The sequence below is a fragment of the Tinamus guttatus genome, unplaced genomic scaffold (genome assembly GCF_059628265.1).
Source record: "Tinamus guttatus ecotype Peru unplaced genomic scaffold, ASM5962826v1 Tinamus_guttatus_pri_ptg000459l, whole genome shotgun sequence".
Taxonomy (NCBI): domain Eukaryota; kingdom Metazoa; phylum Chordata; class Aves; order Tinamiformes; family Tinamidae; genus Tinamus; species Tinamus guttatus.
The window spans coordinates 8,074,298-8,086,658 of NW_028288993.1; the positions used below are offsets into that span (position 1 = coordinate 8,074,298).

Below are 12,361 nucleotides of genomic sequence, written 5' to 3' on the forward strand. Positions count from 1 at the left end.
AGTAGAGGGGTAATCGCCCACGTAATCCCTGCAAACAACCTTGCCTCCCTAAGTCATCAGGGAACAATTCGCTGTAGTTTAATGCGTGGGCATAATTAAACTGCTGTAGGGTATGAGTGTATCAGTATGTGAGTCATGAACCCGCACCCTCCTTGGGAAAGGTCCGTCCTTATAAGTGACATCGGTGTCCGAGGTGGCCTCAAATACCAGTGGGACAGAACTGGCCTTTCAACTTTTAATGTCCTATATAAAACACAAACTGCAGAATTTGTTCCTTTCAGGGTCCTTTCTCAGAACCAGCAAAACCCCCAAGCTCAGTCAGTTCTGTCTAGTTAATGATCCCAATAAGCTTGTTTCCAAGAAGCATTGTCCCAGAATTTTGGGCTGTATTTGGATCAGTGGAATGAATAGTGTGAGAATTAATATGCACAGATGAATACAGTCATGCAAAACACTAAAACTGGAAAATAAACAAAATAGTTCAGAACCATTCGTCTCTGTAGTTCAATCAAGTTCAATGGCCTGGCACAAAAACTGACGTGAAACCTTCAAGTCAGCCCTGTAGGAGCAGGGTCACCTACCAGAATTACAAACAGTGCCGGTGCCACAAAAGCCCAGATTGCTCCGTTCTCTAGTGAAAGCCAGCAGCTGCAGACAGAAAGGAGAATGAGTTTAGATCGAGCAGTCATTTAATTAGTCATGTCCTTAAACAAAAAGAGCAAAAGAGAATGCAACACCATGGATGAATTTCAAAGAGAGGCCGATAGCGCATCAGCAAGGGCTTCCTGCTCCCCCACATCCACAAGGACTCAGGGGCAGAATCTCTGCTTTGTGTCTTGCCAGTGCAGCTGGCTCTGACATTCCTTGCCATGGCATTAGGGATGGAAAAAGAGAAAAAAAAACCCATGTGTTATTTGTTATCTGTTGTCCTGCACTGTATAGGGGGCCTTCATTTGTTTGCTGTGAGCACAGCCATTGTAGCAAGAGAAAGCTTTAAAACTTTTCTTCTTTGCCTCGCTGGAAACATGATACAAAATTCACCCTTCTTTCTTACATCAGTGACTAGAAAAGTTAATTTACCACACAGCAAAACAACAACTGCTGTGTCAAATCTTTTCCTTAAACTGTGGTAGGATTGAATACTACGGTATTCTCAGATAGATTCAGTGGGTTTTTATTTTCAGTTTATACTGGAACTCTGCGCAAATTTTTAACAATACCAATTCTAAATGTCCAGATGTTTCAATGAAGTTCTTTTAGAAGAATAGATATCTTTAATCAAAGATTATTCTCATCTCATTAGCTATGTTCCAGCCTGTGATTTACTCTGCCTGTGGGGTAAGCAGAGGTCCTTGTAGGTGCCCTTACACCTCTGCAGCAAAGGGAAAAATAGACAGAACAACTCAGGAGCTTAGAGTGCATAAATACAGATGTTGCTTCAGCTGTAAAAAGCAAACGTGAGGCTTCTAGATATAAGAACGTGTCTACAAAACACCATGTTTCTGTTTCAGACAGCCTGTCTCGCTACTTGTCAGCAAGATGGTGCTGAACTGTGGCCCTACTGAAGGGTCTGCAAGAGGGATCCTGCCCACCACGTTTTTCATTCTCACCATACCTGCCATGAAGACATTTTCATACTCACTTGTTATTTTCGCCATAGCTGTTTATGGCTGATGCTGCAGAAATTATGCAGATCACCATTGGGCAGCCTGCAATAAGTCAAAGTTGGCAATATTAGTAACAAAAGTGCATCTTCCAGCAAACATGCAAGTTCAGCTAAATTGCACTAGGACAACAGAACAGCTCAGAGTTATTTTGGAACTGAATCTAACTCAGAGTCCTTCTGTGTAATATAATGTTTTAATCAATTAACTTCAAACAACAAAATGACTTTTTGATAAAGCAATAATTTAAAAAGTTAAGTTGTATTAGTCCTAATCTCATCAAGAACCTGTGGGTTTATTTTAACCTTTTTTTAAATAGAATTTTTATCTCTTGTTCTTCAAGAGGTGGTATTCTGTGGCTCAACATCGTTCTCATTTACTTTAACCATTCCCCCCAAGCACTTAGATTCCCCCCAAGCACAAACAAGATTTATTTTAACACAAATATAAAATAGCCCTGCAAGATTTCTGCATCTAAAGGAGCCTGCATTTCCAGATGGGCTTTGGCAGCTCCACGGGGCTGCATCCTGGGAGGTGCAGGGATGCTGGACGGGATTACATGAGAGTTATACGAGTCGGATGGTCACGGTTCCACATGTCCCTGGCCTGTAGCACCAAGACACCCTGTTGTGCCACTTCGGCACAGCTTTCCAAGCCAGGAGCTGGCAAGGAAGCAAGGCTTTTCTTGCCAGTAGTTCTGAACATAGTAAAACCTCATCTCTTTTTAATATTAAATGATTGTCTGTTAATCTCTGCATGATTTAATAAAATCTGAAGTTTGGGGCACTTATCTTACAGAATTTAATAACCAGGCCCCAGATAGAGTATTATATGTGATAGCTTAAAGCAAAGTACCAGTTTTCTTTTAGATTCTACTGTTTTTTGCATGAGGTTTTTACAAAATCCTTTGACAGTTAATTTCGGCTGGCTCTAACCAGAGTCGTGCTCAGAAATTTCTGTAAAATTCTCCTGTAATGGCGAGTTACAGGCGAACTGCAATTTTTGGAAGAAATCTGTTGATTCTTTTATGACTGTGACTAGAAACAGTTTGCATTTATAAATGAGGAAAATACTCAATAGTTGAACACTATTGCAGCTGTTGTTTAGGTGTTAGATTTGGAAATTCCTTCAGCAGGTTGGAGTTTAACATCCTATGAACTTGGCTCTGCTCGCCCATGTTTGCCTTAGAAGTTTTATTGGTGTAAGACCTAAGCAAAGGCCACATTTTAGTTTACTAACACATATGTTTACAAAGAAAGGACAATTCTATGCACGTGTGAACAAAATCAGAATAATCATATTCAACAGAGCAATTAAGCAGAACTAAGGCCATCTGCTGAAACCCTTGAGGCCATGAATGTGTGACTAACTGCACTAACAGTCACTCAGGTACATCTGCATATTTCCAACTTGATCTTCAGTTAATGAGTAGACATAACTTTGCTGGTTAATAATGTTTGTCTTCGGACGCAGGGTCCCTTCCTGAGCAATGAGCTGTACCTAGCTGACTGTCACAGAAGCAAAAATACCTGCACCTCTCTCATACGTCTCTTCTTCCTTCCTTTTTTTCCCCCAAATCAAATGCTGGGTATGCAAAGAATTTAGCATGACTCTTTATCAACTTTAAACAGCAGCCAAGAAGAAAATTAAATAGAGAGTTCCTTGGGAAGATAATAAAAGTTATGCAGGTGAAATGTAATGCAGTCATCTATGTAGAAAGAGATGTTAAGTCAGAGAAAGCAAAACGGAGTGCAGTGTTTGTCTTCACTTGGTATTAAGAGGATATTAAAAGGTAGATGGCAATTGAAGCAACAAGGTTTTGTTACAATGAAAAAGGAGTGTTTTTCCTCTAAGAAACAATCGTTCAATACATTTCATAAAGGTTGCAAAAACATATTTAGCCTCAGGGCATCATTAGATTTGATCTGGACTAAAAATTTATATGGATAATATATTATACACAGAAGTAAATGCACTTGCTTAATCTTTTGTCAGTAATAATTGCATAAGAGCTGCAAAGTTTAGTCTATATCCATAATAGGTAATCCTAATGTGTGCTGGCACTGCTCTTCAGCCATGAAAGAAATACGATTATGATTTTTTACTGTATCTGAGATGTTTTCTCAGTTAGCAGACGTTACAAATACGCTCACCAACTCTACCCCGAATCGCCAAATTTATGGTGCAGTAGACTGTGGTTTCCAGAGCACAGCATCAGCTGAAAATGTGCTTGTAGAGCATTCTGGTGGCCGAGCTATGGCACGGGTGACATCCGTGTCCCTCTAGTCCCCGAGCAATGGACTGTCACATTGGAATGGGGTAAATCATCCCACGGGGAGCCCTGTGCTGCTGCAGCTCGAGTGCCTCTGGCCTCCCAGCCAAGACAAGATCCCTCCAGAATCCTGCATCAAATACAACCCGCAGAGCAGGCACAAACTCTGAACACGTGAGCACAAGACGTGCTGCAGCGGAGCATCCTTGCTCAGACAGGAGCCCAACTAGAGGCACTAAGGCATAAATTTAAATAAGCTTTAGATAGATTACTAGTACCCTCCTCTTCTTCGGCCTTTAACTTCATATCTAATCCATCTACTTTAAATTTTTCTGGCACTATATGACAAATAAAATGAAAAATACCTGTAAATCTATATGCTGTCTTTTGAAAGGTTCTGTGTCTTTGCACAGTAAGAAACTGAAGGCTATAGAAGCTCTTTAGCAGAGAATTTAAAGCAAGTAATTTTAAGACATTAATTCTAAAAGACTAAAGATGTCATTTATAGAGAAAAGTGAAGCGCTAGACACAAATGAAGTACTTTTCTCTATAAAACCTAAAACTACCTATTTGACATTATGGAAAACTATATTCTCTCATTTCTTTTGTAGAAGTTAATTTCAGATGATTTTCTTTTTTTCTACTGGTTTATGCCATATCCATGGGGAATTCTGGGACTATCGAACAACAGCAAGTAACGTAGTTCAGATTTTTGACCGCTCAGAATGAAATCTCTATTCTGAGCATGTGTATGTAAAGGAAAAGAAATAGGAAAACAGGCTAATGCTACAGAAAAATCTCCAGTATCAGAAATTATTTCACCAGCATCCTACGAATGGGTGGGTAGGAAAAGTTTTGATACATTAATCTTTGTGTATTATGCTGAATCACCAAGGCAATAAAGTGTTTTTTTTTCTTTTCCCAATCAGTCTCAAGGTAGTTTTAAAAGTAGGATGTAATCATCTTCCTCAAGTTGCTCTTCTTTTGAATTACTGACAACTACAGGTTTTGAGGTAATTTTGGCACCCTTGGGACTAAAGATAATACACAGGAACTTCAATCAGCTCTGCACATTTGGTAACCCGCGTCTTTGATTACTGCTGAACTCATCCTACTGCAGTAGCATCTCTCAGAAATCCCAGTTACGAGATCAGTGATGCTTGGTCTAGAGTTCCTTCTTCCCATCCACTGTCCAATCTTGCCTCAGGTTCTGTCTTGCCATTAACACAGATTCCACAAACTTTTATGCATGGGTTTTGTCATTACTCCAGGAACTATGAGTTTGCAAAAGTAGAATGCAAATAAAAGTGAGGGATGAAGAAATGAGCTACCTGCTAATATGAGATGAGACATCCTTGTCTTGCACTGCCTATCGCTTTCAGTCAGTATAATAATTAGCCAAGCAAAACTGTAACAAAACTGTCCATTTCTATTAGACACTGGACACTGCGTTTCTATGATTGGCTCAGGATAGCAGAAGAATGCTTGGATTTCTTTTGACAGCAGCACTCAAGACTAACTTACTCCCACTCTAACTGCCAGAAAAAGTAATTTTAGGACAAAGCCTTTTTAGTCACCTTCCCCACACTTGCAAGACTTAATCAAGGAATTTTATGACATTGCATATGAATTTTCCCTGTTATATTTTCATCATGATCACGACGCAACAGCTCATTTGCACACATTCGAAAATGAGCACACCCTGCTGCTGAAAGCAGTCCTGAGTCTGGATCTCTAATTAAACATTTCAATTGAAACATTTCTATTCATATTTCAGTGGCAATATACTAGCAATAGAATTTGCTAGGTGCTACCTGACAAATCTAGGCATCCTTTTAAGCTTTCCCAGGCTTTGGCAGTACCAAGCACCTACTAAAGCAGTGATTGCAACGTGGCTTTTGTCTCTAAAAAATGTTGTTATGCGGCACCATGCAATACCAGCTCAATGCGTATTAGAGTTACATGCCAGACAGTGAATTGTGATACTGCCGGATGAATGAAGGTTACGCAGTTATTTTATCAAGAGACAAACTCTTTGGAGTGCAGTTGCCTAGTTAAATCATTTCAGTGATGTTTAGACACACTTCTAGCAATGACATAATGCCAAATATGATTAAGGAAATCCAACATTTAACCCAAATGCAAGTACTCTGAACTGCATAGAAAAAAAAAAAAAAGAAAGAAAAAAAAAAGGGGGGGAAAAAGCAATAGAGGTTATTTCTTAGCAGCATGGTAGATAAACTGGATTTTAGAAAACAATTTGTCAAGTTTTTGTAAGACTAATAACTGGAAAGTAGATCACTCCTACATTGTACTAAGTTGATCCACTTGGATTTGTGTTCCATGAGCTTTAGATTCAAAAAACATCCCAAGAAACTTCTCTAAAATCAGCTTTTTTTCTAAATTCAGCATTGAGTCTAGAAGAATCTGCAGATCTCAAATGTCTTTAGCCCTGAACGTGTCCAGGTTCTCTTACTTTGGGACCTCTATGCATATAAAGGATTAACAAACTTTCCTTTAGCTGTTTTAAGTAGTGATTTCATAAAAAGAAAATTGAATTGGTTTTGCCAAAATTGTTTATACAAATCTACTGTATCGAAAGTACAATAAAATAGCTTTCAAATGCTTTGAGCACCTGGAAGTTCTAAGGTGCATCCTATTGGCATGTAAATTGGCCATTCCTTAAGACAAAAAAAGAAAGGAAAAAGTGAAAAAAAAAAAATAAAAGGAAAAGGTAAAACAGTCAGGACAGTCAGGATAAGGACACATTCCATAAGTCTTTTAAGTGGTATAAATAAGAGAATGTTGACATAAAGTTATAAATAATTTATTAGTTGTCATAATTCAACATTATCCTTTAATAAGTATTAATCCTTCCATTTCCTCGGACTGTTGAGAATTACCTAAATTAATCCTTACACCTTATTAACCTTAGACTGCATTAAAATTAGCAAGGTGACCATATTTGCTATAAGCAGTACAGAATTTTACTTAAGTCCAGTATGATTATGGCAATTCACCATTTGACATTAGTTGTTCTAATAGATAAAATGGCAACATGAAAATGGCTGATCATAAGTTTTATGAACTAAAGAAGGTAGCAGGAATGAGAACTCGTTAAATCAGTACACTATAAGCACTGACGTTTTAGGATTAGTAGGTTAATGCATTACTACATTCCAAAACACGCATCCCATGAAGCTTCTATCCTGCGAGCCTCTATCACATTTGCAAATTCAGACTCAAAAGCAAACTTGGTGCCTGGTTAAGGCCAACAAGGTCTCCTGACTGAATTAGTCTGAGGTAGTGTGCAGTGAAGTTCATTTTTAACCTGTTTTCCAGTGAGAGTGTCTGAATCAGAAGTAATTTTTTACTGCTCGAGTGAGATGGATTATGGGTTGACATAGGGGAACAATGGAAAGAAGGCAAAAACTATTATATGAATAGAAAAACTTAAAAATGTGCTCTCTCTGCCCAGATTCCCTGAGCATCAGCCATTCAATAGTTCTGAGTGAAAATGTTATTACCTTTCTTTTTAGAGAAATTGGTCAATAAGAAACATTGTTTGCCATCAACAGTAAAACTAACTCGGGGCTAAAGGGCATTGCAGCTCAGCTAGGCAATTAGACAACATCTAGATGATGGTAAGAGAGAATATGGTTTGTTTCCTGCATTTACAAAGCTGTAGCTTATTTTCTGTTATATTTCTGTATTGTAGGACCACATTTTTATTCCTAATAATAACGCTGAGCTTCTTTGCAGCCTCTTCTGCTTAGGGATTTCAAGGCACAAAATGTGAACTAATGAAGTCTTGTGGCTCTCCTGAAATACTCTGCCCATTTTGTATGTATAGTGATTGCAGAATACAGATAGAATAAGCCAGTGTTATGAGTTAGAACAAAAAGAAAAAAGGAAAAAAGGAAAAAATATATCAATGCAGTGAGATCTCTTCCATACTCCTTGAATTTCTTATCAAGGATCCGATCTGGCCTAGTGAGGTCAAGGAATCCACCGCAGTTGGATTACGCTTAGTAACGATATATTTTAAAGCTTGATTACAGTCAAAAAATGCCTATTTTTCTCCAATAAACCTACTCTCGGTAGGTGAACTATGATCATTAAGATCAATTTTGATCTAACTCTGAGACAGGAATCATGGCATGACAAATACATTCACATTGTATTCATTATTAAAAACTATTCTGAAGTTCAGTTTCATGCATGCTACAAAAACAGGAGATTAGGTTACGTATATAATCTTGTCCCATGGTGAGGAGCCTGAAACCAAGCTACTAAATGCTTACCCCATCCAATTCCATAGTAGTATAAATGCTTGCTCTCTTCTGACCCAAATACTTTGATCACCATACTATAGAGATGAAATCCTTCCACCAGCATCCATGCAAAAGCACTCAGGAAGAAAAAGTGAAGGAGAATGGCCAAGACTTTACAGGGCACCTAAACACAAATCAAAAAATAAATGTTAATTCTTTGTGATGCAGTCAACTTGGTAGGATTTTTCAATTTTTGTAATAATTTTTACATACTAAACACTACAGCACTAGAGTAAAACATTCTTAAAGAACAGAGCACTAAAGGATGTTTATTTTTCTACAGCATTTTAAGCTAGCTTTGAAGTGACAAATTCTCTTACCATTTCACAATCAAAACACAAAAAACATTGCTAAACCTCCTATGACAAGCCAAATGGGTTGTTTATTTGTGCATAAGCAGTACTCTTACCAGATTCTACAAAAGATTTAAGAATTTGAAATTGTAGGTTCAGCTATTTGCTGCTGAGTACACAGCAAATATGCGGCGGTCCAAGAAGTGGTCCAGATGCTGTCCCATACCCTATTCTGTGATGGGGGAAAACGTTGAAGCTACCTTTTCAACACTGGAAAGTCAATATTTCACCTAAGTTTGAGGAAAAAATGGAAATTTTCAAATACGGTACCATGTTTAACTTGATCTTTAACTTCATTTTGCCAGTAGCTTCCCTACTTGCTGCTCTGATTAAAAATAGGATCACTCACAAATTAAATCTTACTGTATTCCAATTCTGTCTGCCCAGGTAGGAAATTCAGTGAAAGTCTCATTTGCTTCTCCATCAGCAATACTAATATAACCATTTTAAAAAAAATTCTATAAGCTGTAATTAGCTCTCAAGCCCTAACTGCCTTTTGTTGGTTGTGTAGTTTGCCTATTAGGAATCCCTGTTTCCTATAGCCTGGAGTATGTATTCAAAGCCTTACTTGAAAGGAGCATATCTAGTGATTAAGGCAGAGAACTGAAACTCTTCTCTTTACAGACAATTTGAATCCTCCTTGATAGTCTCTTTTTGTACAAAGAGCTGTTGAAATTCTGGAAATAGAAACTAATAAGAAAGCTCAAGCAACAGAGAAATGCCATCCAGTGAGGGAGTCCAACTGAACTGGAACATCTGCTTCAATTTAAGTTAGAAAAAAAAATGTTTTGAAGTGAAATAAACGCTGCCTCAACACATCAAGGAATGCCAGCACAAAGACAGTGTAGAGAGAAGGAAAAAATTCCTCCTGAGTCAGGCTTAGGCCTGGCCCCAGAAATGCTTGTGGCCTTCTGACTACAGGGAATGCATGACTAAGTTTAATGCCTGGCTTTTCCCCAAGGGCTGTCATAGCAGCACTCTCCATTTATTCCTCAAAGAAATTGTTATATATTTTTTTCTAAGTCTCCCTAATGCAAACAGTAAGATCTAATCCTTCCTCTTTGCCCACACCTCCTGTATTCACACAGCATATTCTCCTTTTACCACTAATTGCTTTTTGAGGATGTCTCACCACAAGTGGTTTCACTCGTTGTGCAGTCATTGAGAAGATGTGATTGCAAGGGATCGTGCCACAAGATAACTGTTTAATTGGCTTTCAGTTAAGACCCACTTTAAACCCTTCCTTGGAACAAGTTGCAGCTGTATCTCAGGTCTGCATCAACTCGCACCCAGCTGGTGATCAGTCTGCTTTGTATGTGTCCTTCTGTGACACACACAATTTCAGAAGGGTTGCTTGTATGCAGACCATACCAATGGGAAGACTTTCTTTTTGTTTTTATCCTTCACCATTTCTCCTCTTAATCTAGAAAAATCACACCTAAGGTATTCCTGCAGCTGGAATTGAGGGGTTTCTGGGCATTACAAGTAGGAATCAGTTTGCTGCAGTGGTGCCTTCGAATGTTAATTAGTAGTTCCCTTCGTAGTTCCCATTTTATTCTTTCCGTGGATGGCTTGAGACTTGGCCCTGTAATGAAAATTAAAACCTTGGGACTGGGTAGTGTAATGAAAATTAAAGCCTCCCAGTACCTTTTCATTGTGTTCAGCTGGTTCTGTGCTGGTGCAGGAACATTCCAGTGCAAATCCATTGTGTTTACATGTATTAAAAAGCAATAACTTGGGGTTTAATTCATATAGGGAAGATCTGTAAGTGTTTTACAATTTTGAAATGTTCAATGACATATAACTAAGCCAGATTTGCATATTGACAAAAACAGGAAAAATAATTCCAGTTAATTTTATCATAAGGCCATGAAATCCATTTTGATGCCATTTGATTTCTACAGGAAGATTAGTCCATACAATATAAATACAGCATAAAGCTAGTCTTGTCAAATGGCTACTTTCCATTTTCTGAATAGTCAAACAACATGCATCATGAAAGAGCAGAAATATAAAATGCAGTGCAATAGCAGGAGGCTGATCTGCATATAATTTTGTGTAATACTGAGTTGCAGATTTTTATATAGAATCAATGGCTAAGTTGCTACTAATTCTGTATTAATGTCTTACCTATTAATTTGAGGACATTCTGACAGAAAAAGGCATTGAAAATGTGAGGCATTATACACTGAAAAAGGCACTGAAAATGTGAGACATGATACATTAAAGGAAAACTGGTGTCCCTTGCTGTAGCGCACAACGCACACTACTTATAGCAGGATACTTGCAAAAAGACAGTTCTCATTACTGCTACTGCTCAGAAGTCTGTGAAAACTGGAAAAAACAGAGCAGCCACTAGCAAGGCCCATCATAGTAATGATTGTTGAGAAAGTAACACACTCCCTCAGCATCACCCCCCAGAAAATAGCATACATTAAGGACAGCCTTAAAGCAGGTAAATTTGCATGCATTTTCTAAATTCAATTTAAAACAGTGTTTTCAATTTGAGTGTCTATGTTACTGCATTATACAGAGCTCTCTCAAAATGTCCTCCCATTAAGTCTATATGATCTGACACAGTCTTGAATTACTGCAGATACTTGCAGCATTAAAATAGTAGCTAATTTTGTCTCTCTGTCTGGAACCGTAAGTTCCCCTTCCCACATTTATGGGAGCACCATATAGGGGCATGGAGTCAGAAACTGTTCAATAAACTAATTGCAAAACTGCAAAGAGTAGACACATTGACTTTGCCAACAAAACACAGTGCTACAGAACACCCCAAACAATTCCACTTTTCATTTCCTATGTCTAATACTTCACTTTCTCTCACAAACAAGTTCACGTCTTCGCTTTTCCTCATAGCCTATAAAATGCTGCTAGGTAACTTTTCTTAAATGCACACTGCTGTTAATATTCCATTAAATAAAACCAGTGTTCTCTGGTCTATAGTAAAACAGGAAAATAAATGTCACTAAGAACGTGAATCTGTCTGAAGAAACAAATCTATTTATGGCTGAAAGCTCTAGGGAAGTCATTAGACTGGCATTTGGATTGCAAAGATGTCTTATGGGCTTGTCAGTATAGGAAAAGATGCTGCATGTGCAGATATTTTCTATTTCTAGAAGAAAAATCACCTGGTTTCAGAAATAACTGTCTTACTGGAATGTGCCGTGATCATTCAGGACTACTGTTTTAGCAGTACTGATATTAGGTGTAAAGGACAAGCTTTTCTAAAAAAGTAAACAACAGACATTCCTGTATTTCTTAGAAAGAAATTACTCCTATTCATGGAAATAACTTCAGAGTTTTGTAGTTAGAAGTTTAAAAATTATTCCTGCTCTACTGAAGAATCATTATCCAACCAACTGAAGTATCAAAGGTATTAAACCTACTGTGAAAACTAGTGTGTTTTCACAGTAGGTTTATACTATACTATATTATACTATACTATATTACTCTGGTATGCGGGAGGTGAAGACACAAGACTAACAAAAAGATGAATCAAACACCCCAAACTGAAGGGATTGAATAATAAAAGTAACAAGTGGCATCTTCATGATCTTCACAGCATTGTTCCCATAAAACTATGATGTTACAGAGATGGCAGAACTGGAATATCCATGGATTCTGTGGATGGTTTCACTTTAGAAAGCAAGTCTGTAGCATAAAATAGGCCTTCATTTTCACGATATTTGTATTGTGCACTATGATAAAACTACTGGATATGCAAAAGGC

At 37.9% G+C, this 12,361-nt stretch overlaps 1 protein-coding gene across 2 annotated transcripts in view; it reads right to left on the minus strand.

Moving 5' to 3' along the window:
• The window catches only part of ADGRD1 (adhesion G protein-coupled receptor D1), a 125,834-nt gene that overhangs the window by 32,844 nt on the left and 80,629 nt on the right, over window positions 1–12,361 (minus strand). For both annotated transcript variants that reach the window (XM_088532494.1, XM_088532493.1), the window contains 3 exons: window positions 8,241–8,394; window positions 1,643–1,709; window positions 582–648 (listed from right to left, as the gene is read on the minus strand). In XM_088532494.1, coding sequence (XP_088388620.1) covers window positions 582–648; window positions 1,643–1,709; window positions 8,241–8,394 — 288 coding nt within the window. The remainder of the gene's footprint in view (window positions 1–581; window positions 649–1,642; window positions 1,710–8,240; window positions 8,395–12,361) is intronic.